This window comes from Varanus komodoensis, unplaced genomic scaffold (assembly GCF_004798865.1).
Source record: "Varanus komodoensis strain SLA01 unplaced genomic scaffold, ASM479886v1 scaffold33, whole genome shotgun sequence".
NCBI classification, from domain to species: Eukaryota; Metazoa; Chordata; class Lepidosauria; order Squamata; family Varanidae; genus Varanus; species Varanus komodoensis.
The window spans coordinates 7,126,713-7,153,125 of NW_025335817.1; the positions used below are offsets into that span (position 1 = coordinate 7,126,713).

The 26,413-nt window shown below is 44.5% G+C and overlaps 1 protein-coding gene across 2 annotated transcripts in view; it reads right to left on the minus strand.

Annotated features, from left to right (window-relative positions):
- The window catches only part of SHC4 (SHC adaptor protein 4), a 60,399-nt gene that overhangs the window by 24,780 nt on the left and 9,206 nt on the right, over positions 1 to 26,413 (minus strand). Inside the window, exon 3 of one of the 2 annotated variants that reach the window (XM_044438997.1) lies at positions 11,945 to 12,015. In XM_044438997.1, coding sequence (XP_044294932.1) covers positions 11,945 to 12,015 — 71 coding nt within the window. Of the gene's footprint in view, positions 1 to 11,944; positions 12,064 to 26,413 lie in introns of both variants that reach the window. The other variant, XM_044438998.1, reaches the window with a different exon arrangement.

Sequence of the window (26,413 nt, forward strand, 5' to 3'; positions counted from 1 at the left end):
GAAGAGGGTCAGTGGGTGAGCTTGGTCAAATCACTAGTAACCTAACCTACTTTGCCAAATTTGAATATTAATTCAGCTGCCTAAAGCAGGGTGGAGTTTTCTTTTTTTTTAAAGGCGGGATATAAATTGGTCAAAAAATACCTTTAATGTCTAATAAGATTTCCTTCCCAACCAAATTTAATTGTATGTCCTCCCTTTTAAAGATTCTCTTTGTGGGGTTTCTCCAGATGGAGGAAAAAAACAGATGGCTATTAAACCACTGATGACATTTAATGGCCTACATCAAAGACGGAGAAATTACACACTACATAGTCAAATGGCATGCTGTATTATCCCCTCCCCCATGCCGCAACAAAGAAACATCTGATATAAGATCAGTCAGATTCTCTCTCTTGGCCTGGAATAGGGCTTTTAATTATCCTCATCATAGTTATGCAAGGAAAACGAAATTTGCTTGGTTGAAGTCACTGACTCTGTGCTTCGAAATCCCTGGTGTTTTCATGTCATGGGAGAACACCTAGTCCTTCGAATCAGAATGCAAATGATAATCTTTTCTTTAAAAGCTTTACATATTAAGCTGCCTGAAATTGCCAGAGAAGCAGAGATTGGTACACTGTTAAACTCCAGCAAACTTTTGTAATATTCTCATTCTCATCAATATTAGTCCATGAACACATTTTCATGTGTTTCAATAGTCCATGAACACATTTTCACATCATTTTAACAGATTTCAAAAACAGGTCATCAATGCCCAGTGGCCACTGCAGCCTTTTATCCTACGTGGCAACTTCTGTTTTCAGGCTGCCTATCGCTGCATAACATATTTCTTCAAAGCAACCTGCTCTATAGTATTAGTAGTTGGGTTCCCAGGCCCCAAATGATGTTTGCTTCACCTTCTTGTTACAGAAAGCATCTTCTGTGCTGACATGGATTTTGAACTGAAATAAATTTATCTGGACACAGGCATTTGCTGTCAAAGAAACTGTGAACAAGTCCAGTTGATAAATAAGTTTTCTACTGTCTGTTTACTTGGTCTTCATTACCTTAGATGGACCCAGGCAATATCAGTTGTGCTCAAAATGGTACCTGATGGGAGTGGAATGAATTTGACTAAAGGACTCTGGACTGCAATCTTATGCTCACATACCTAGAAATTCAACAGGGCTTACTTGGTATGTCCAGGACTGGACTGCTAACGTTCCTTTGATGATTGTGAAGGGTCCACTGAATGGACAATTCCCTTGGATGGTTGGGGTCTGAGATGGGCACTTGGTGTGTGGGGGAAGGGAGGGGAAGAAGGAGCACATCAGAGGAGTGAAAATGACCTGATCTTCATCTCTTATTTTGACACAAGAACACCAAACTGCCCATGTGATGCACTTCAAAGGACAGTCCTCCACTTTATAGCTTCACTATCTGAAAAGTGCTGTCCAGTCAGACTCCGACAGAAGAATTGGAGTTTTTTCTACACAATAACATGCACTTGTTATTCCCAACTCGTGATTATTTATGGGTTCTTTAGACCTTCCAGTTGTACTTCTATTTCTAACCAGCACTTCCCAGTAGCTTTTTCAGAGTATGGGAAATGTAGCATTTGACTGTGAAAGCAAAAGAGTGATTTCATCTTGTGTATTTACATTATTCCACTATAACTCAGTACCATCTAGAGGTTGTACAGTGAAAAAGCAGGAAAGGAAATACCCCTTGTCTATTCTCAGATCTCAATTGTGCAACAAAACTGCAAGCAGAAAGCTTGGAATTTCCCATGAACAGCAGCTGAACAGCAGAATGAATTGGCCAGCAATTACTTCTAAAAGTGCACTTTTACAAACAAATTAGTATATGCAAAATGAGCTTTCTCTTCTTTGTCTTTTGTGGGCAGGAGACATGCATAAGTGGTCACTCAACCCAATTTTTTTTTGCAAGCCCCCTTTTTAAGCCTAAAAATATGAAGAAACACAACTCTTTACAATAAAACAGGAAATTACTTCTTAACTCCAGCATATTCTGGGGAAAAACCCTGATTATTTGGATCCTTTCCAGTCCATGGATGAGAGCTAAGAAGCTGAAAAGTAATCCAGACAGGATAGAAGAACTACTAAGAGCACTAATAATGTAGGGGAGGTGATTCAAACTGTTCTAGATGAAGCTGCGCTCCTCGTGGAAGAAAGCCCATGTAGCATTGGGGTACTTCTACATCAGAAACTTTCCCTGAAGGCTCAGGCAGTGTTGGTGCCTGGGAGTACCTTTTTATCAGGTGTGGCTCATACAGCAGCTCCCGCCTTACTTGGATGAGAAGGACCTGGGCTTCAACCATCCACACTTCAATTACCCCCAAGCTACATTAGTGTTAGCTAGTCCAAAGTGCAGTAAACTTTTGTCTGATGCACCCCAGACAGAGCCCGTACCTCCAGTCTTATAGCAAGATCACAAGTACTTCCTATTAACTCCTAAGTTCAATTCAGAGTGCTATTTCTAGACTTTAAAGCCTCAGCCTCATTAGGCCCTGGGAACTGCATGCTCTCTTAAAGTTCTACTGGGAAATTAAGATAATTGTTGCAGGTCTTGTGCTTGGTCCCATCTTGGGGGATCATACAAGCAAGCAAGTGTGGCAGGCCCCTCTCCAGGCTGTGCAGCATCTCTGGAGTGCCTGTTGAGCTGAAATTCATCCAGCTCTTTCCTTGTGATGTTTGTCCAAAATTAAAAATATTTTTCCAATGGGCTTTTCATAGGAAGTGCCTAGTTGTATTGCTGCTAGTGTAGATGTGTAACTTCTTAAAACAACATCCACAACCTCTCGCTACCATGAGCTTTCTGTTTCACTTTGCTTTTAAGTCTCAGCTGTAGTTTGCGAAGGTTTTTGGAAATTGTAGTATTTGCATTTCCACTGATTTCAGTATATGGTTTTGCGACTCTGCTTTATCTTGCTTGTGGTAGCTATAGTGGAAAAGCAGGTCGCCAGCATCATCACCATCACAATTCTTTCCTATGTTCAGATTATTATAATTATCGTTGCTTTATGGCATTCCATTTAAATCCCATCCTACAAACAATTAATCAGGGAAAATGCTCTTGCCAGACTCCGAGCTACTAAATTGGCCTTTATAATGATGTAAAAAACGTCTCTTCAGGCGTATACAGGGGCCCTGCAGTGGGTGACACAGAGTGGCTTGTTATGTAGGGAAAATACTCCTAGAAGCTGAATAAGGGGGGAAATGAGGGGCAAATTGAAATTTGGCATTATATGAATGCTCAGCTGCTTCGTCTAAGACCCTCTGGGGAGAATGAATAAGGCTAAAGCAAACCCAATAACAAGGGTTCTCATTCTTGCAAGCAGAAAAAGAGCACGGTTTCGGGAAGAGTTACCCAGTGCACTGATTTCCTCCCAACCTCCCCCACAAGGAAAAGCCAATGTTTTTTATTAAGTGGTCTCCATTATTTTTATCACTCCGTGGGATACACCTTGCTGAACAACCCAAATTCTTTTTCCCCATGGGAAGTTTTGAAAGTTTTTGAGAGAGAACTAATTTACAGACTGGAGAATGAGCGAGGAAGTCCAGGGTTCAAAATCTTTGCTTTTACAAAGTGGCAGGCAACCAGCTCCCCAGCCCACCCCCGCCCTTTTTATCTCATCCCTTTCTCTGTAATAATGATACAGTGCTGGCCTACTCTACTGCAGTGTTCCGAAGTTTCTAGCCCTCATGGATGCAAAAATAGAGAATTCAAAGTCTATTCAAAGTAATATTTGGTGAAACAATCCTTAGAAGCCAGTGGGAGAGTTAAATAGATTTGCAAGGGAGATGCCATTTCATTTGTACAGAACAGCAACAGCCAAGAATAGAACATGAGCTAAAAGTGCAACAAGAAGCTGAAAGTTAGGAGGAAACTCCCTGGAAAAGAGTGACAGCTGCAGAAGAACTAGGAGACACTCTGCCTCAGTGCAAGCAGTGGAACCCTCGAACCAGTTTCAGTTACTTGAGAATGAAACTCAAGGGCCGCCTGCCATGGAAGGACTGAAAGATATTCCATGCAACACTGAACAAGAGGCGAAAGGTCAACCAAGTAGTGGCAGTGATACCGAGGCTTGCAAGAACAAGAAAGGAACAGAATTTGTTGTGGGACACTCCCTGTCATGTGGGATGGAAGCACCTATGTCGGGATGACCTGTGGATGCATCAGGTATGCTGTCTCCCTGGAGGACAGATTAGTGATATCAGCCAGAGATTGCCAAGGCTCATATAGCCCAGTGACACACATCTCTTCCTTCTGATAAATGTGGGAACAAATGACACTGCCAAGTGGAGCTTTGAAGAAATCACATCAGGCTTTGAAGCGTTAGGGAGGATGGAAGAAAACAGAAGAAGCCCATGTGGCTACACAAAAAGCTGGGAGATCATCTGAAAGCAAAAAGGGGCATGTCCAGGAAGTGGAAGGAAGGCAAAGCTGCAAAGGACGAATACAGGCAAATAGCAGGCAATCGCAGGGATGACGTTGGGAAGGCTAAAGCTAGGAATGAACTGAGATTAGTAAAGGATGCTAAAATCAACAAAAAGTCTTCTTTAGAAAAAATCCAACGTAAAAGACAGGAAAGAAACTGGGTTCAGCTTTCAACATGGATGGCAAAATAGTAACAGATGACAAAGAAAAGGCAGAAGTGCTCAACTCCTCATTTTGCTTGTTCCAGTACCAGGTGAAAACATTTTTATTTTCCCAGTATTTTAATACTTAGATTTTTATTTCTGTTTTTTACTGTATTCTACTACGGTGTCTCTAGAGTGATTCAGACGTAGGCATGGTGAGTGGGGTTTATTGTATTACTGCATTTATACTAATTGTATTGTTCTGATTTTACAATGACTGTTTTATATCAAATGTTGTATTTTGGTTGTCTGAACTGCCCAAGGAGCCTCTATAATAAACAAACAAACAAACAAACAAACCCTCCTGCTGCCTGCCCTTATTACTTATTGAGTTGGGTCAAGGTTGGGGCTAGACCACAGCTTGTATTTGAAGACTTCGTTATTCCCATAACCCGGAAAGCACAAGACATTAGCCATTTCTTTCTCAGAGTCAGCTCAAGACCTCTTGGGTGTCAAACAACTTGCCAACCCGGGAAACTGCATTCCTTTGGAGAGTCCAGAGAAGAACTTTGTCGAGGAGGAGAGGCCGGCTCACCACGACACTGGTCCACTTTGTGCATTGTTTCTCCAGTTCGGAGTGAGAGCAGGGAACATGGGTTGATGTCAGAGAATAAGAATGCCGTTGAAGATCGGCTTTCAAGCATCCAAGGCCCTGCCTTCACCCACAGAACAGAAAGGGATTGTATGTATCAACAAAGTCGACCGTCTCAGCAGCAAGACAAAGTCTGCCTTATCCAGTCAGCTGCACAATTTCAGATGCCTCCTACCCCTAGCGGTTTTGCCGGCCATTTTCAAGATGTAGTGTGGCCATCCGTTCAAGGTATAGATGCCACTCTTGCCTCAATCAGCTGTTAGCTGGGTGATGCGTAAGGGGATATTGTGTACTGAATATCTACAAATAACTGTAGAGATTCAGGACACAATGAAAGGAAGGTTGCTTAGCTCGTGAGCATATCTGGGGAAAAGACCAAGGCTGCAGTACAAAACATGTTTACTGTTGGTTTGCTTGGCTACAGTGTTCAAATAAAATTACAAGAGCAAAAAACAAAAGTGGTATAGAATTGAGAAGTGAGATTGCAACATTTTCATTGTTGTTTACAAATGTTCTACATGGCCGAATGAGTGGTTAGAAACACAGACTGGATAGGTATTCATCCCATTAAAATTTGGTCAGAAAAGGATTGGTCCAAGAATTTCTAAGGGATACATGCTGAATTGTGAAAGTTGGGGGGAAAAAGGCTGGCATATTTTATATCTGGTATCCATAATCAGCTTCTAAAATGTAAAGTGTTCCAACAACATTGAAATGATAGACCCAGTAAAGCCATGGGCAGTTATTCAAACTATTTACAAGGAATATACAGATGGGAATACACACTGGTGGGTCCCCACCTCAAGCCAAACGTGTTTAGTTCAACATCTGCCTAGATTTTATCCACATGGGTCTCTCTCCCAGCTGAGAGTCCTGGGAAAGCAGAGCTCCTCATCCTATGGAAGAGCCCTACACCATGCTGCCATTTGGACTGCTTCTCTTCAGGGTTCCAGCTAGCTGACTATGGCTCCCTCCAGGAAACTCCCTTCCCACTTGGCTATCCATCCTTTCCTCTGAGTCCCTTCCCACTTGGCTATCCATCCTTTCCTCTGAGTCCCTTCCCACTTGGCTATCCATCCTTTCCCCTGAGTCTCTTCCCACTTGGCTATCCATCCTTTCCTCTGAGTCCCTTCCCACTTGGCTGTCCATCCTTTCCTCTGAGTCCCTTCCCACTTGGCTATCCATCCTTCCTCACAGTCAGCCAATATTCCATGAAAACTAAGTCCCACTGGGTCATTCACAAGATGGACCCAACCACTTTGTTTTTCCCACCCAAAGGTTCTTTAATTCATGTACAGCATTCTTTTGATGCATGTACAGCATTTCTGTACCACCCCATGTCTAAACAGATGCTGGAGTGGGGATTAGGATGCATCGACCTTGCCTTGGAAAGCAGGCCAAGCCAAGAGGCAGTCCGTGGGTGCGGGCAGTTCAGCAGCTGCACAACCAGCAACCTTCTTTCACGTCACACGCAAGTGCACAAACAAGGAGAACAGGGATGCTGCTTGTGGCATTCAGACTCTGGCCACATCAAACTTGATGAATTCCCACACCCAAAACAGATTCCCCACCCATTCCTCATAGTGAACAATAAAAAAATAAACGAAATAAAACAATATATCAGAACAGAACCTGGCTGGTCAGTCAAGGAGAGCTTCCTGAAATAAAGATGCTTTCAGGAGGAGCTGAAAACAATACAATGTTGGCACCAGGTTGACCTCCAGAGGTGGGGAGCCCCACAGAAATGGAGCAGTCCTGGCGAAGGCTCTCCTCCCCTTGGGCCATGGGTGCATGAGGAACCTTCAGGAGAATGTCCTCAGTGACCTCAGTGACCGGGCAGGTTGGTACAGGAAAGGCAGCCTCTCCTGGTACTTACTAAACTTGTCCTAAGTCATTCATGGATCTGTACGTTCATATCAACTCACAAAACCTGGCCCAGTGACAAATGGGTACCAGTGTGGTTCTTTCCGCAAAGGAGCTGCATTCTGGGAAAGGGTAGCTCCTAACAATGCATTGCTGCTTTTGGCACTAGCTCCAGCCAGCCCCAGACCAACCTGAAGGGCAGTCCCATATAGGGCACGCTAGTCATCCCATCTGGAGGCTAGCAGCATGCTGCATACATCTGCAAACCTCAGGGCCGCCCCAAGTTCAATATTACCTGGGCAGGGGTGGTGCCATTTTGACTAGCTAAGTTTCAGGCCCTGGACATGCTACTGAGCAGCAATTCAGGAGGCGGAGGCAACAGTGGAGGGTCCCCTTGTCTGCAGGGTCCCCGGAAGCACCTGGTTGGCCACTATGCTAAGGAGAATTCCAAACAGCTGGGCTTTCAGCCTGATCCATCCTATTCTTCTCTTCCTGTGTTATATGTCAAGCTTTCCCCAAATATGCTGAACCACCATTCCCGTTATCCCCAGCCAGCTTTCCCAATTGCCATGATGCTTGAGAGAAGCTGAAGTCGTGGTCCAATAAATCCAGAAGATGCTAGGTCAGGAAAACGGACACCGCATTCCCTTGCATACTGTGCATGCAGCACAGCGCTGGAAAGGTTTGAAGGTATCGAGAGATGCATTCTCACATGTGAACAACAAGTGACGATTTGCCTACAGTTTCTTTTCTTTTTTGCTTTCCAGAATGATAGGCAATTTGTTCCTAATACATTATAGCAGATCAGAACATGAAATGTTTATTCAAGCGTTGGTTGTACCATCCCCCCCTTTTTGCAACTTAATGATATGCATAAGTTAATTGCAGCAGCAAAAAGCTTCCGACTACCATGTCTGAACAATCCATTAAGGCTGCATTAAAGCATCGTGAATGGGAGGTTTAATGACTTAAGCTTTTCACAATTAATTTTTAAATGCATTGCTTCTCTTCGGTTTTAATGCAAAAGTCTCTTTTAATAACTAGGCACAGGCTTAAGCTCCTTTTAGCATCTTCTTTATTGATTGTGGAAATACATAAGAAATTCATCTCTCCCTCTCCACCCCCACAATCTATTTTCCTTGACTGCTTATTACTAGGATTACCCTTGGCTTTACTTTTTCATGGACATCTGTTCCAATCTAGTGAAGCAGTTCCCTCATGCAAATGAACTGTGCACCGTGTGCTTGACAGGTAACCGCAGCGTAAATGCAATAAATTTACACATGTGCATTAGAGTGTGCCCCTGAATATTACATCACAGACCCCACAATTATACCCATGCACAGGGCTGGAAAACTTTCCAGATGCTGGACCACAACTCCCATTGCTCCAACCATTATCCCTGCTGGCTAGGAGTGGCGGGAGCTGGCGTACAATGGCATCTGGTTCCCCAGCCCTGCAGAACTCAGGGTTACCCATGAGCAGATGCCTTCTTACAGAACCGACCCACGTTCCCTCCAGTTGCTCCAACACAGGGGTGCAGAGCATGTGACCCTCCAGATACGGATGGCCTGTGAGCCACCTTAGCCAACGGTGTGGGATGCCAGGAGCGGCAGACCAACAAAATCCAGAGGGCCACCCCTGCTTAAGCCAGGCTTTGGCCACAAACAGTACACATGTCCGGGCAGGCAGGGCTGGGAGATTCAGGGTCCTGCCATTACTCTGCCATGACCCTGCACAAGAGCAGATGCCGAAGCATCTGTGCCATCGCGGTAAGAATCAAGCACGTGTGGCCAGCCAGGAACCACTCCGTTCGGGTGGGCCTACTCACGATGGAGGCCTCTGTGCGTGGGTCTCTGCATGGATGCAAACATGGGACTGGATGGTCCCCAGGGACACGCACGGCTGGAAGACACATGCCACAAACTACACTAGGAATGAGCTGTTCCTGAATGCTTGTTAATGGGAGTCAGGGAGTACAAAAGGCCCTTAGGGGAGCGACTGCTGCTCCATAGGGCCATTGATGTCAGTTGTTTGTATCAAGCACACCATCTTACTGCAACTGTTTTGGCCGGTCAAACTGTGTTTACATTATGCAGGTCAAATATTTCATTTCAGGTTTTTATTATCTTGCATTTGCCATTTTGTTAACTGTCCAGAGAGCTTTGGCTATTGGGTGGTCCATGAAATGAATGTACACAGAGTCCAAGGTCCAGCTCCCAGCATACCTGGTCAAAAGGATCCTATAATGGCAAAGATCTCTAACTCAGAATGAATCATACTGGATCGTAAGGACAAATATGTCCTGGTATAGCTGCTTCCTGGTATAGCTGTTTCCTCTGCTGTGCCTTTTGGTAACTGGAATATGCTTCCCAATTAATGTGTCTCCTTGCCAGTCAATCAGAGACACAGGAAATACATAAACCAATTCAGCTTAAAATTGGCCTCTCTTCTCATTGTCTTTTCATTTCCTAGTGCTGCTCCACCTCCCCGCTTTTTAAAACTCAAATACATTCAGGCACAGTGTTTTACATTTCACAGAGGCTGGGAGGAAGTGATTGTGTGTCATGGGATTCATAGGAGGGCCCAAGTTCTGCAAGATGAACATGTGTGTTATTTTCCTTTAAAATGCTTCATAATCATACAGCTACCCCTGAGAAATAATCAGACACAGTCGGAAAACTGGGAGGGAGGGAGGGGAGTTGCTGCCCCCACAACTTTCCCAAGGGTGCCCCAAAGCAGACATCGGTTTCCCTCTATTGAGCTAGGATGCTCAGAAGCCAAACAGTTAGGAAGATATAATCACAGGATCCATCCTGCTTCACCTCAGTCAGTTCCACAAAGGTTGGGGTCAAAAGAGAAAAGCTCTCACCTAGAAATACACGGTCTTACTTTTCCACATTCTTGTGCAGGGGTGGAGAACCTGGAGTCTTCCAGAAGTAGTGGCACTACAACTCCCTTCCTCCCTGACCATTGGTCATGCTGGGCTGGAGCTGGAGCACAACAGCACCTGAGGGGCTGCAGGCTCCCCATGCCTGCTCTTGTGTATAGAGACACGTGTGTGGGTGCCGCCCTGTTCATATGCCACTGTTGGGATCCTGTGGGCAACTGGATTGGGCCCTGTGGGCCCTGTGTCCACGATGCTGGACTGGATGGACCCTTGCTCCAACCCAACATGGCTCTTCTTACCATCAGAGACAAGACACAGGAGATTCCACCTCGAATGCACCAAACGGAATATGAGTGCAGCTCATTTCCATCTTGGGTTCCACATGGGAACCACCTGTGTGCTGTGCTTCTTTTAAGCACAGTACAGCAAAAGTCTCCTTGCAGATCCTGCAGAGGAAGTCACAGAGTGCAGACCTCTCAAGATGACATCACAGCACAATATACTTCATGCTTAAAGAGCCCTTGGGGAACCATGAGTGGTCTTTATGGCCTCCCACTGAACGGAGACATTTTATGATATCCATTCATATGATTGGTGGTAGCCAATATATTACTGGAATAATATCCTGCTTCTGGCTCTTCACTGCACATTGGACTGAAGCTTGGGACTTAGCAGAGTAGGAAGCAAAATCCATTCAACACCAGCCACCATACCCCCATCTTCCTCCTGCCATCCCAGCTGTACTAAAGGCACACCACCATGACAAAAGGTCAACCAACAATACTTTCCAAACTGATTTCAGGCCATGCGCACAGAAATAGAAATAAAGGAATGGGAACAGGCCCCCGAATGGCCCAGCGTCCATTCTAAATGACAGGCTTGGGCCAACTCCAGCTCCATGTAACCCATTACCACCAACTGCTAAGAGTCTTGAAAGAAGACATGCCTCCCGGACAGCATCAAAGCATGTGTCCAGTGTTAGTTCCATAAGGATAAGCAGCTTCATTAGCTACGTACAAGGAAATCTGAGCCAGTGCCTGGCTTCTTCTTGCTGGCTTGGGGCAACTGGGTAACGTTGCCAACCATTTTCCTCTGAGCCAGCTGCTTTTCTCACCAATTGCTTGCATTTTGTTGCACAGCTTCCAGCAGAATAATCATTTTGGGTGGGAGAGAGTGCACATCTGCCCGCGGACACAACATATACAAGAGACCGCATCAGTTAGAGAGGAAGCTCCCTCAGTTTTCTGCTCATCCTTGAATCTGTCTACACATACAGTTTGCCACACATTTCTCTGTTGTATATGTCATTTTGCAAAGGCCTGAGACCAAGTCAACAAACAGTGCTGCTGCATTATGTATGGGCGTTTGCTAAACTGTTGATTCCCCAAAGTTAGTTCCTGGAAGGAATGTCTTTCTTCTGATGCAAACTTATTACATTCACTGGGAGGCCTACCAGTATCCAGTGCAAGACACGACATGCAGTGGCAGCTTTCTCCACCCCTCACATTCTATTTCCGGTCATCTAGATTTAGTCCCATGGAGGGGGCAGAAAGGAAGCTTGTGGGGGCTGAGCTCAGCATAACTCTGCAGCCCTAGCCTCTCTCCTTCCCCAAACCTGGACGCCCCTTTTCCCTCCCCCAAGACTAAGCGTGACCTGTGGTGGTTAGTCAGCATGGTTCTTTCTGCATCAGCTGCAAAGCGGTTGGACAGGAGCTTAGCCTTTGGAGTTTGAGCAGCAAAGCCAGAAGACCTGAGCGCTCAAACTCTGAAGAATTTGGTGGTTTGGAAGCTATACAATATGAGATACAATTACAATTAAGGTAATGCTTTTCATTAGCGAGTAAAAAATTGCAGAAAAAGTCATTGGACTGGAACAGCTTAACCTGCACCCGTGCCTTCATAGCCAATTTATCTATTCATCAATTTGTGGCATGCTACTTTCATTCTTTAGCCACCTACCTGGTAACTTGCGTCCGAGTGCCAAAATCCAGAGACCTCATTGACTGCAACACTTCAATACAGCCCATATACTAAAGTAAATATTGAGAGAAAAGAAATCACAGCTGTTTAAAAGTTATCTAGAAAAACAAAGAGAAAGAGGTTTATCAGAGGTTATCAAACAGAGGTTTATACATCAAAGTATATATGCAGAATATATTCCTTAATTTAAAGTAATAACACAGAAACATAGAACTCATTCCAGAATCTCCTTGTTCTAAGAGACATGTCAAATGCTTTTTCAAAAATTACATTCTGGCACAGGGGCCAGAGTGGAAATTCCACACACTAAAGACATACAGAGTGCCACTGCAGAGCAGTGGTTAAGAGATGTGGGCTTAGATCAAGACACTGGGGTTCAATTCTGTACTCACCCATGCAGTTCACTGGATGAACTGAGGTACACTAATCCTATGCATGTTTAGACGAAAAAAACAGGACTGGCTGGAAAATGCCAAGAGCTGTTGGACTTTATTTTCTGTCAGAGTGCTTAGGATTCTGCCTTAATCATATTAATCATGCATCCTAGACAAACTCACTGGATTGTAGAGAGTGAGAATGGGTGGGTGGGATTAAAACATTAGGCATTTGGCAAATTTTATCTCCTCCAATCTCTTTGTGTGTGCATCTATGTTGGGAAGAAGGATGGATATTAAAGTTGGGAGCAGTCCTATAGCTTCTAGAAGGACCACAGGATTTTGTGGCTTCCCAGATCCGGGATCAGAGGCAGCATTCCAGCCTCAGAGCTGGGAACAGGAGCTCCCTTCTCCCTTCCCTTGGCAGACAGTGCAGAAAGAACCAAGCCAGCTCCTCCCAGAGGCTGGGAAAGCAGCCCCAGAGGGTGAGAGAGGAGATGGGAGGAGCCAGGATAGGAACTATCCTGAAGCCTCTCCAGTGCCCGTCACTTCCCTCTGAGATGCTCCTGCTAGATGGGTGGAAACGCGAAAAAATGGAAAGGGGGAAGGGGAAGATGAGCTCTGCTGCTCCTTCTTTTCAGCATCGGATGCCCATACATCTTTGAGCTCAGGGTCTTACAGGCATTGTGAAAGGACAGTGCTATTTTCTAAAATGGTATGGTTGGCTTGCTAACATGGTCTTGTTTCCAAAATCAAGGGAGTTCAGGCAGTTAGAAGAGGATGGGCTCAATCTACAGTGGGAAGAAAAACTGAGAACAGGGTTGTGTCTCCAGCAATGGTCATGTGCCACTGCCTTCCCCGGTGCAATGCTGGCAGGCAAAGCCAGGTTGCTGTGGCTTCTTCTTTAGTGGGTGACATTTCAAGAAGGTGGAACGCAAGACTCTTCTCCTCTATCTGATCCACACAACAATCCTGCAGGTCACATCAGGCTGAAGATGATGAATGGCTCCAAGGCACCTGGTAAGCTTGATGGAGGAGCAGGGATCTGAGCCACTGCCTCCTCACTTGTTGAGGCCAGAGCCAGCAATATGGCACACACGCTCCCCTAAGCTTGCTTGCACAGGAAAACGAAATGCTGGCTGGGAGTGCAGCCACCCACTGTCTTCTTTTCCCCCAGGATGTCTCTGGCCCCTGACATAACAGGATCCAGGGGCATTATGGGGAAAGGAAGGTGGCAAGGCAGTTGCTGCCTCAGTCTGCGCTGCGATTTGCCATATGCCTGCCATGAAAGAGGAGAGGAGAGGAGAGGAGAGGAGAGGAGAGGAGAGGAGAGGAGAGGAGAGGAGAGGTCTTTTTTACCTGATCATGAATCAGCCTGCCAGGGCAGAGGAAAACACTGCTTCCTCCAGTGCAGAAAAAGGTGCCATCCCCAACACCTGGCTACCGCCTCCCAGCATCTGCTACCAGAGGCCACTCATGGTAGGGACAAGGGAGGCTGATGACTTCTATTAAAGTGGGGCTCCTGTCTCTTACAGCTTTTCTTGTAAGCTGTATAGGAGCTATCGACGGTGCTGAACCCTACCCAATAGGTTTTCTACCATGGATCGCTCCCATGGAGCTCAGAACAGCCTGCAATGGCACCCCAGTGATACAGGCGTCACCAGCCTCCCCACGGTAGTGTCAGCCCACCATTCTGGGTGCTCACACAACGCTTGCCGATCATCTTCCACTGCTACATCACATCAGTATATCATATCACTGGCACTGCTGCTGCCTACAAATTATTTGCACACCTGCAGCTTTGAAAACCTACTGAAGACCTCAGATGCATTTCAATTATATAGAAACTCCTCAATTAGCTTCCAAGTCTAAGGTGCAAATTACAAGAGAAGGAAAAGAAGGTGGGAAGGTTTCAGATGTCAGCAAGAAACCACCACATGGGCGCAAATCACATATCTGAACATCCCCATGGGGCTGGATAGCCATTAATCCACAGTTTCCATCTATGCCCGGAATGGCGTGGTGGCGCATTTCTAGGTGCGTGCGCATCTTTTGCTAGAGCAGAGCACTCATCAACAGGCGGCTGGCTGGCTGTGCTTCGCCACCTGTGATGTAGCCAAAGCTTCGGAGGAGTAGGTGAGTCATAGGCTGAGATCATATGGCTGAGAGTTAGATCACCCTGAACATATGCGTGGGAGGCAAAACTGAGCAAAAACAGGGGGTGGGTGGGGGGGAAGGAAAGAAATCAATAGCAGGGGTTTGCCATAAATTATCCTGCGTGGAGCTAATCTTATCACTGTTTTACAAAGGCCACGTTTACTCAAAAGCTCGAGTAGGGCAAATGCATGAATTCAGGTGTTCCTCTAGACAGAGGATTTTTAAGATCCAAATGTCCACCAGTGACCCCAACTCCTGGGGTTATCGGTGGTTTCTCTCAGTTGGAAGAGGAATGGAGAAAATGGCAAGAGCTGACTTTTAAAGACAGCAAGGTAGGGAGAAACCAGAGGGCTGGGGCAGCAGCTTGTGAATCACCAGCACAGAGGGGATGCATCACAAAAAGGAGGACAAAAGCACTGTGCGCAACTTCATATGCTAATAGGTGCATCTGTGCACATTTAGAAATAATGTCTGAGGTTGAAATAGAGAGACAGCACATCTCATCGTAACTGTGATGCTTGTGTGCTTGCCTGTTCAGTCTGATTCCCAGACGGGCAACCGTTCTTATCAGGGTGGTATCAAAAGCAGGCACGGTTAGATATGGGTCAAAGGCCCTACTACCCCTGGGGTTGCTCCGCTTCTTCACCACTGCAACCCACCACTTTCTCTCTGGCTCAGGTCGTGGTGCAAGGACAGCGCCGTGGATGCCACGGCTTCCTGGCTCACTGGCAATCTACAAGTGGGATTGTGGGAAGCAGCAGCTGGTGGCAAGGTCCTGAAAAACCTGGAGCCAGCACTGCAAAAGGCACTTTTGTATGAGGCTGGTGTTACATGAACTCCTGCCTACCAAGTGGGGAGGCTAACAATTGCCAGAATTGCTCTAAGTACCCCATATATGAGCTGGTCCGAGATTTGGAACATGTAAGTATCAAATATCCAGTATCAGACACTCTTGCTCTGTTTTCTTCTTGATTTCATTTCTCATGCTATTCAGTCTTTTCTTTACAGAAATCCCAGTACCCTGCACCTAAGTAAAATAAAATGATGGAATAAATTGCTCTACCCTGTGAATTCTTTTTAAAATATTGCATCTGCCCAAGAAGGACTCTGAAGAAATGCTGCAGTCAGAACCTCAGGTGACAACTTAAAAGAATTGTGTGGTTGTATATAAATATATTTAACTTTTTGCACTTGTTTGAACAATGGCATAAGGCAATGAAGTAAATCAGCACAGAGATCAGAATAAAACAACCATGCTGTTAATTATACCACAATGCCAAACATGGAGGCTCTCACATATAATTAGCAGTTATTATGAATGCACAAATTTGACAAGCAAAGAACAGGGAGGTTCTTCTGCTTTTATTTTAGAAAGGGGAAAATATTGCTTTCAACTAGAACAAAAAATTTATCTTAGGAGGTGACACCTTATATGAAGATGGTAAATTATAAGCACATGTTAAATGATCCCTGTGTGCGAAAGCTATTATGTTTTCTACTCCAGTCTTCTTGAGGCAGCTGCCCTCAGATGTGTTGAATTAACTCCCAGCCAAAGGGCAAATGAGTGGATCATGGGAGTTGCATTCCAGAACATCTGGACAGCATCTGGAAAGAGGACTCAGAAGGCTAGTCCTCTCTACTCGATTATTCCTCTTGGGTGCCTTCACTGGCATTCTATTTCATCAGCTGCTACCTGACCCATTTCGCTACTGGAATGGCTGTAACTCTAAGCCTTCTAGTCCCACGTTTGTGCTATATTTGCCATGCATTATAAAGACGTATTCTGGAGTTTGAGATTCCTTGGTCATTCTTGCCACAATAAAAAAGCAAAGCAGAAAAATGGAACGCTTTTTTTCTCAGCCCACTGGTCTTAGCTATGCATTGACCTTGTTCATACAACAGAGCAAGCCACAGGACAGGTTGAGTGTGGTTGTGGTTGAAGCATGGGAGGTTGTGTTCTGTGAACCCAGTTGTGCTAACAAACCATAATTTCCTATCCATGAACAATCCACAGTTCACAACCTAAAAACAAACCATGAGTTCTAGTTGTGGGTTGTTTGAGGTTAACAAACCATGGCTTGATCACAGAGCTGGATTCATACAACACAACCACCCATGATTCAACAAGCAACCCGTGCTCAACCTGTACAGTGGCTTGTCATGTTGTGCAAATCCAGACAAGAAGAGACTAAACTGTAAAAGCCAAGGATCAAGCACAATTGTCAGGCCTGGTTCCCAGATCGATTACTAACAGGAAGCCAAGCCACATGAGTCATCAGAAGTAATTACAAAGGAAGTAAATGGAACAGCTGCAACCCACTCTGTTCATCCATTGCCTCAATAAGATCTGGAGCTACAAGGGTCTGCAAACAGACACCTGTGCTCTCCGTGGTTTCTCTCCCCCCCCCCCCCCCCCCGCCTGGATATTATAATTAAACATTTGCACCCAGTGCAGCGGATCAGAATGAGAGAAGGGGAAGCTAAAAATATCTCTCACCACCTGAATCATAGATGAGTTGAAGAAGCACTGAGTCACTGAAGTTCATTTTCTTCCCATGAGAGATTTCAGTGAATGGGAAGACAAAATTATAGCATCCCTGCTGAAGCCGGACCAAGTAAGGCCTGGCCTGTGCCTGGAGGGGGCTGCTTTGGATCCCTAGCGGATGCCGCATCTGGCTCCCTGGAGAAAAGTAGATGAAACGCCAAGGAGAATTCTCCCAGGAGCAGTGCGGGTGCTTTTCCTCCCATCCCATCATGCTTCTGGCGCTGCTCTTCCACTAATCGCCCAGGAAAGCTTCAGGACAGAATGTTTCTAGTGCTACCAGTCCAAAGACACCTTGCATCTAATCCATTGTTTCCTCCTTAGCATGAAGGAAAGACATTGTGGGAAAACAGACAAGAGCTTTCAGTGGAAAATGATGCCTGGAAACTCCATAAAAGTCCCTGAAGGAGGCAGGGCCACAGCACAGAAGAAGCCCCCTGGAAGCCCCCCAAGAAAAGGGAGGCAGTGCAAGCCAGGATGCATGTGAAAGGGCTTTGTCTGGGAGGGATGGCCCTGTATGGCCCCCATTCCTACTGTAAATACTGGTTTCAGGAATGGTAAGAGAGATCCCTGGAGGCTGAGCAGAGAGAGAGCAGGTCAACCTGCTGGAAATCATTATTTCCCTCTCTTGTCCCCTGCCCAGCATTCCTATTTATTCTATATTCTATATTTCTTCTGTTTACCCCATTTTATATCTTTCTGTTTATTCCTCCTGTCTTCAGGTGGCTGTCCAAGTGGTTGTCTTCTGTTCTAAGAAGGTTTCTAAGGAACGAAATGTTCATAGTTTGGGGGTGCTCCTTGATCCCTCTCTATCCTTTGAGGCTCAGGTGGCATCAGTGGGTTGGAGTGCTTTCTATCAGCTTCAGCTGGTGGCCCAGCCTGGACAGGGATATCCTGGCTCCAATGTAATCACTGGACTGGATTCCTGCAATGCATTCTGTGTGGGGCTGCCCCTGAGGACAGTTCAGAGGCCGCAGCTGGTACAGAATGGGGCAGCCAGACTAAGGACTGGGACCAGGCATTCCAAACATACAAGACCAGTACTGACCCACCTGCATGGCTGCCTCTATGATTTCAGTCTCAATTCAAGAGGCTGGTTTTAACCTTATATGGCTTAGGACCACAATACCTATTGGAGCATCTCTCCCAGGTACAATCTACCTGGACAGTACACTCAACTGCAGGGGCTTCCTCCAGGTGCTACCACCTCAAGAGGCCTGGAGAGTGACAACTAGGAGGAGGGCCTTTTCTGTGGTGGCCCCCCATGTTTCAAGCAATCTCCCAGCTGTGGCCTGCCTGGTGCCAAATTTGCCATCATTTTGACACCAGGTTAAGACAGCCCTCTTTGCGGAGGCCTTTAAAGATCCCACCCCCAGTCATTCAGGTGCCTTCCTTTTATTCTTAGCTGGGCTTTCTCTGCAGTGGCGCCCAACCTATGGAATGCGCTCCCCAGAGAGGTCCGCCTGGCGCCGTCCTTATTTGTTTTTCGGCGCCAGGCCAAGACCTTTTTATTTAAACACTATTTTAATTGTTAATGGTTTATTTGACCAGGCTGGATCCACTATTTTATTTTATTTTATATTTTATCTTTTGTATTTATTTATGTATGATTTTTTTTGTATTTTATATGTAATTTTAATGATTGTAAGCCTCCCCGAGGCTCATGCGATGGGGCGGCATATAAGTTGTTTAAATAAATAAATAAACATTGCCCTTTAATGTATTTTATGCTATTTTAAATTATGCTGTTTTGTTAATGTTTTATCTATTGCATTTTATTGCTTTTATACTTTATTTTAAATGGACCAGAAAGTTTTGGCTATGGATGGTATAGAAATGTATATTATAATAAATAAATAAATACCTGGAAAATGCCAAGTTGGCAGTTAATACTACAAATTTAATATACAGTAGACAAAACTGACTGCACACACACCACACATGCATCTGTGTATTTCATTGTGATTTTTTATTCATGAGGTGCCAGTGAAGTAGAAACATCATGATACCCTTCCTAGGAGAATTTTCTCCAAACCAAATCAGAAGAAAAAATGAGTGGTTATATGAATGGTATAAACCATGCTTTCATACAAGTTGAAGGTCAGGTTGAGACCTTTATTTAGTTATTAAATAAAAACAATTATTGCATCTGTATGCCCCCCCACCCCCATATAGCCCAGGGGCTCTCGAGGCAGCTCACTAAAAGCAGAAACAAGATAACATAACTGTAATAAAAGAAAATAATGACATCTAAAAACAGTATCAAATCAACTATTGTTAGGTGTGAAACAGGAGGATAGTATGAACAGCAATAAAACCAACAATAAAACCAACCTCAAAAGCAAATAAGACCGTAGTTCTAAAAATAAGCACTAAATAAACAAGTCTTTACTTGGGAGGGAAAACAGAATAAGGAGGGTGCCAGTCGCACCTCTTTTGGAAGAGAGTTCCAAAGATGAGGCGTGAAAACAGAGAAGGCCCCTTTTCTTGCCAATTCACCCTCACTTCATTTGCGGGGGCTCACAAAGGAGGGCTTCCGTTGAAGAGCCGCATGGTCTGGTAGGGATATATGGAGAAAGGCCTTCTTTTACATCGCCAGGTTCCACACATGAAACCTACCTTTATAAGCAGGGGCAGTCACAGACGTCCAGCTGTTGACCTAGGCTCCCCCCAGTTCTGGTTAAACTGATTGTGCTTAATGAAGAAACCCAGTGGAGTAAAAAAAAAAAACCCCCAGTGGGGGCCAGGCTAGTGCAAGGCAACTGAGGCTCCCTGAGCATAGCCTTTCCTTAAACTGCTCTCCTCTAAATGTGTTGGGCTACAGCTCCCAGAATCCCCCAACTGGCATGCTTGGCTGGGGGATTCTAGGAGTTATAGGCCAATACATCTGAAGAGCACCAGGCTGGAGAAGGCTGCCCTGGCATGTTGGTTGTTCTTTCCTTCTTTCCCCCTACAACTGAAACTAATGGCAGAGTAGAGACAAAAATACATTAAGCAGCAGCCTACATATTCTAAATTTGGAAAACTCCTCATTTTGCTCATACTCATCCATGTGCAACACAATCTTTAAATTATTTAGAGACTTTCCTCTGCAGAGCTATGATAGGGCAAGGCTGCAGGTGCCAAAATGCATTTTTCTACCCAGCTTTTAAGGGTACAGGAATTGGCCTTCAACCTGTCATTGCATATTCTTCCTATCTGGACAGCCCTGATCCTATGCCGAGATAAGTATGCCCAGGTCTATGGAAATCCAGTGGGCTTAAATGAGCAGCAGCTAAGAAAATAGTGGCTTGGGGCGGACTCAGTTTACCTGTTCCACTCTATTGGCATGTACAGATACAAGACTGCACTGGAGCCACTACAGATCAGGGATTCTAATGGCCGGTTTTTGGAGCCAGGGTTGGGGGGGGGGGGTCAGGACTGGCATTGCTGGAGACCTGCCAAGGCCCACACTCCAGGGGGGTGTACCATTCTGGACCCCCTCTTTCCCACTGTTGCTGGCTTCTCACCTGTAGCCAAAGTTCTCAGTTAAATATTTATATTTATTGTTAACTTTAAAAAAACTTTAGGATGTAAAATAAAAATCAGGGGGCAGACCCAGAAAACTTAAAGGAAAAATGTTAGTGCAATGCATTTTTTCTTTCTTTGTCTTTGGAACATTAATGCAATGTTATTTTAAAATATGACAACGTTCATAATTTAACATTTTAATCAGCTGCCATTTGAAATGTTAAAGAGGCCTCCAGCATGAACATTCTGGCAAAAGCTGAACTGGGAGAGAAGTAGAAAGAAAACAAAAACAGCTCAAGAGATGTAGGGAGTGGAAAATGTGGTTCTCAAGAAGTCACTGATGCAGAGGGACCCTTTTTCTTTGAGGAAGTGAAAGAAAATCTGGGTTTATAAATAAGTGTAGTTCACCCACCAGGTGCTTCAATTTTTATGGGGAATTCCACCAAGTTATAGATAGATGAACCTTATGCCTAAAGATCTGAACTAATGACAGTATAAGACTGACTATTGCCAAATAAAATTAACAGAGCACAAAGCCAAGATTCTGCTGAAATGTGCAATGAACTGGAAGTGGAGGCCCTGAAGACAATTCTCACTCCTTTGAGAATACAGAGTGCTGCAAATATTCCCATTTTCATCTGTGAGGGCTTGAGGACACAACAGCCAATGTGGCACAGCAGTGAGAAGGTCAGATGGGGACTTGGGAGCCATGGGTTCTAGTCCCCACCTGGCCAAGAAGCCCATCACTGCTTCTCAGCTGAACTTGTCACACAGGATTGTTGCAGTGATAAAAAGGGAGGACTAACTAAGCCACCTTGAGTTCCTTGCAAGATCCAAATTTAATGCAATAATTAAAGAAGTATTCGGCCTGGCTAGTGCTCCACATATACTGATTGTTCACCCTGGTAAATCTTCTCCCATGCACACAAGGTCTCTGGCAAAAGTAGGTAAGAAGGACGCCGCTGCTACAGTGACCAACCAGATGCCTTGGGAAGCCTACAAGCTGGCTGTGAGCACAACCACGCTCCACCAAGTTTCCTCAGCATGTTCACTTGGATACTGGAAGGGCCATGTAGTCACAAGGACCAGTAGCCACTGATGGTTTTGATGAACTTCTCTGACCACCTTTTCCTTTGATCGATCTCTCACCACTCAGCTTCATTGGTCTAGTATTTGGATTGGTAGTTTTACTTTCTATCCGCTTTTTCCACACTATGCTTAATGTTTATGCCATTGTTGTGCCTACACTTCTTGCCTCTTCACTAAGCTAAAAGCCCCAAATAACCTTTCTTCATAAGAAGTTGCTCAATCAAAAGAGGAAGCTGACCTATCCTGCCAAGATGACATTTGGGACACCACCTGGAGGATCAAGGGGGAAGGAACAGAGAAAGGGAACACGTCTCGATGAGCCTAATTGTCCATGGAGTGTACCATGCATCGTTCTGCAGCGTCACCAACCCGCATGACTCAATGCTAACCGGGGTTGGCATGATGTGTGAACCTACCCTGTGTGAGCCTACCCAACTTCCCAGGGTCTTCTCCAGAAGGCTTACTCAGGACTTGCTACCTAATCTCTTTTTAAAGAAAAGAACTGGAAGTGCCAGGGCGTGAACATGAGACTTAGTGCTGCATACTATGCATGTACTATTTATTTCTAAATATGTATTTTAGAAAATACGTAACATTTAGCTACAGTTCCTCCTGTGTGCAGGGACTCGTGACCACTATGCCAAGCTACTCTAAGAGATTTGGGTTTGCTTATTACATTCCTATATCACCGAAAGCTGAAGCTCTCTGGGCAGTTTATAGAGATTAAGTCCAAGTCCGCTTTAAGGTGCTTACACTGACATATAAACCCCTATATAGTTTAGGGCTTGGATATCTGAAGGAACGTATCCTTCCATATATGTGTACCTAGACCTTGAGATCAACCACCGAAGTCCTTCTCTGGGAGCCACCTTAAGGAGATGCAAGGAAGGTAGCTACAAGGGGAGGGCCTCCTCGGTTGTGGCGCCCCGACTGGAGAGATGCACCTAGTGCCGACACTTTACACATCCCAGTGCCAAGCAAAACCCTTGTGCATTTTCCTGGTTTTTTAACAGTTCCTGTTATACTGGTTTTTATTCACTGCCTCGGGACCACTGTGGATTAATTAAGTAAGTAAGTAGATCTATTTATTTCTATTTATGTTATTATAATCATTTATTATTTACTGGTACTTGTTTATGTTTTCGTACCTATCTGGCCTTGGATGTTGTCTGTTGTATATGATGGATACATAAAGTATTTCTACTAGGGCTAGTTATTACCATGTTGGTTATTTCTGTTTTTACTGTTTTTATCGTACACCATGCAGAGAACCTATGGCTAATTATGGAAGGTATATGAAGGAGCGCTTACATCCATATATGCCCAGCTGCCCCCTCAGATCCGTGGGAGAGGCCCTTCTCCGGGAACCCTCCGTGAAAGAAATTAGGAAGGTGGGTAGTCGGAGGAGGGCTTTCTCAGCGGCGGCGCCTAAGTTATGGAATGCGCTCCCCAGAGAGGTCCGCCTGGCGCTGTCGTTATTTGTTTTTCGGTGCCAGGCGAAGACCTTTTTATTTAAGCAGCATTTCAAATGTTAATATTATTGAATTTTATCTGGCCAGGGCGGCTTATTTTATACTGTATGTATTTTATTTTAATGTTTATATTTTTAATTATAATTATTTAACTAATTTGTTGTAAGCCGCCCCGAGGCTTCAGCGAATGGGGCGGCATAAAAATATTTTAATAAATAAATAAATAAAATACTACGTTTTAATAAATAAATAAATATTTAAAATACATTATAAAAGCCATATAGACATCCATACCTAAAAGAGTTTTTAAACAAACAAAAAGAAAGCATTTTATTTATTTTGCTGCCATGAACCTACACAAAGCGCGTGAGTCTCTTCAAAAGGCCCTATCAAGTCCCAGCCATCACTGCAACGCTCCCAACACTGAAGCTGGCATCAAAACCACCCCACGGTTTAGAGAAAGTTCCCCTGCTCAGCCATGCTTGCTTTTGCCTCATCCATGTGGAAAGAACACAAGTAGAGAGTATGTGTGCTTTCCCATCTGGCGAGTATTTGCTCAGTTTGTAGGAAACCCATTTAATCTTGTATTATACGTATCACTTCTCTCCTCCCCCATCACAGACAAACACATTTTGTAGCAAAGCAGAAATGCAGACGCTCTGCTCCCAGAGCAAAGAAGACCAAACATAAAAGGACTCTATTGTGGGTTGCTTCGGCGCCTTTAAAATTGCAGCCCACTCGGGGCTACAAAAAGAGTCTTTCCCTTCATCTGAGTATCCACTTCCCATGTACTTCTGAAATCACAACTTTTAAAAAGTTGCATTTTTTTCTGTTTAAAACCTCAAAGGTTTACTATCATACTTTTTCATGTTGCATGTGAGGGCTTTAATTTTAATTTTTTATTTCTATTTTTTATTTTTTTGTGAGTTGCCCTTTGAACTTCGGCTGCTGGGAGGCACAGAATCTCTCATACATAGCTTTGGGCACCCTGAGCAAGACAGGGCAAACCCCAGATGCAAATCTGTGTTCAGACACAAGATGTGTGTGGATTGCCCAACAGGATGTGTTCTCATACACAAGAGTTGGGCTATTGGTGGCCCTCCAGATGTTGGCTCTGATGTGGGGAGTTGTATGGAAAACAAGTTGCCTCTCACTGCTTAGAAAGACAGATGGAAAGGATTGGTTCAATATCTAGCTAGATTAGAAAGAGTTTTCTGCTAAGTCAAAAGGTCTAGTTATCCCTAGTTTTCTAGATTTTGTGTTTCCATTTTTTTTAAAGTCCCTCTGAGCTCCTACCTGGGCTGCTTCTGCAGTACTTTGCTGAAATGGGTTCAGTTCGCTCCGGTGCACAGGTTTGTTTGGAAATTCTCATGCATTCACACCAGCCTTGGAATACATGGAATGTGATCCATATAGATGTATATCATCACATGCCCTGTGCACACAAGTCAGGACTAATCAGAGTTTCCCAGGATACATCCACCCTCTCTCCACAGGTCCCTGGCGTCTTCTTTGCATGATTCTGACTCTCAAGCAATTGCTCCATGGAACATAACAACCAAACACCATGAAACGTGATGTAGGCCTCGGATTTCGCTTCCACTGAAGTGATAAATCGGCTTCTGCACTATACCAGACCAACATTTCAGGTGGACGTTCTGTGGCTGAACACTTTTCTATACAAAACATTCTGGCTTCACACAGAATTTGGATGTTAGAGACAAATGTTCCAGCACAGATTGTTTTCTATGCACAGAGGATTTTCAGAGGAACCTTCCACTCCAGACCCAGATTGGGGACCTCAGTCAGAAATAGGTCTCATTCTGCAGTATATATTTAGGGCAACATGCTTTTGAAGCCCACATACTAGTGAGTAAGTGGCCCTGGACTCATGGGAACTTGTGGGACCTATTCTGTGTAAAGATGCATGGAATGGCAATGTTAATATGCAGGGAGGTGGCGGTACGAGGAATCCTCAGCTTGCAACAAAGGATTGTATTTGATGCCTATGTGGCCTCTTGCAGTTCCAGAATTCTAAATGAAATTCACATGATAGCTTCAAAATATTGTCTGTCAGTGATGCATGGGCTTATCACAGACAGCAAAAGGATAATGGACTAGATTACGGGGCACTCAGTACTATTCCAGTGCTACAAGTACATACCATCTCTGCATATTAGGCTTCTAACAACAACTTGCCCAGTCACCTGCGGGAAGGCAGAATTGCTCCTGGCAGGGAAATGCCTTTCCTTTTCTGGTGGGCCATTAATTACTAACAACATGCATTTGGTTAGTGAGTGGCTTTATAGACTTAGCATTTTTCTGAGTTTCTTTGCAGGCCTATGTATATATACCTGTGGTTGATTTTCATTTCCACCCTCCCTGATTAAGAACTTTGTGTAACTCTGAATACCTACACAGTTCTCTGGCAGCAAAAAATGGCCCAGTAATATAGCTTGTCACTTTACCTATTTTGCATTCCTAGGCTAGACACAATCCTAGCAGTCTACAATGCATTACAACACTTTCACAGAACAGTTCTTTTGAAGTAGCTCTTCCTCTTTATCTGCTGTATAAATTGACAAAGGAATTGAATCTCCGAGATACTATTTGGCCCAGGGCTAGCCAAAAAGAATTCTTAACAAGGATTCAGGGCCAGAGCTCTGAAGCCCAAATCCAAGATGTTTCTGTTTGGATTTAAATGATGTTTGCCATGTTATAAAAATAAAATGGACAGTTTATAATTAGACTTAAAACATGTTCCAATGCAGGATACCCCAAGCAGCATTCAGAGGTGCTAGTGAGTGGGGTGAATTAATCAGCATCTTTGCAACAATATTGTTTAAAATGAAAAATGGGAATAATGCTGGAAAAAACAGCTCAGCGTTACTCTGCTAGACTCCCAACGGTATTTGCTGTCATGAAAAGCATCAGTCTTTCTTGTAATGCAAAATTGCCTGGCTTTATATATGTTGCAAGAATTGATTTCTAATAAACCTATGTAGTTTATTCTGGATAAAACGTATTTTGATCTTAAAATTACTCATGACCTTTGATTCCAACGTGTATAACGAGCCTGACATAGCATGCATAGGAGGCCCAAGATGTTTTGCACCCCTCCCACTCCATGTACGAACAACAACCGGACTGGGAGATGAATCTCTCTTCAACATTTATGATGAGACAGCATCCTCCCTTGCATTTGAAGAGAGCAAGCAAACTAGGCTGGTCCAGAGGAAGTCTCCTGGCACATGGATCCTTCCTCCAACACTTGTTCTGTGCCTCACCAGACCGAATGTTGCCC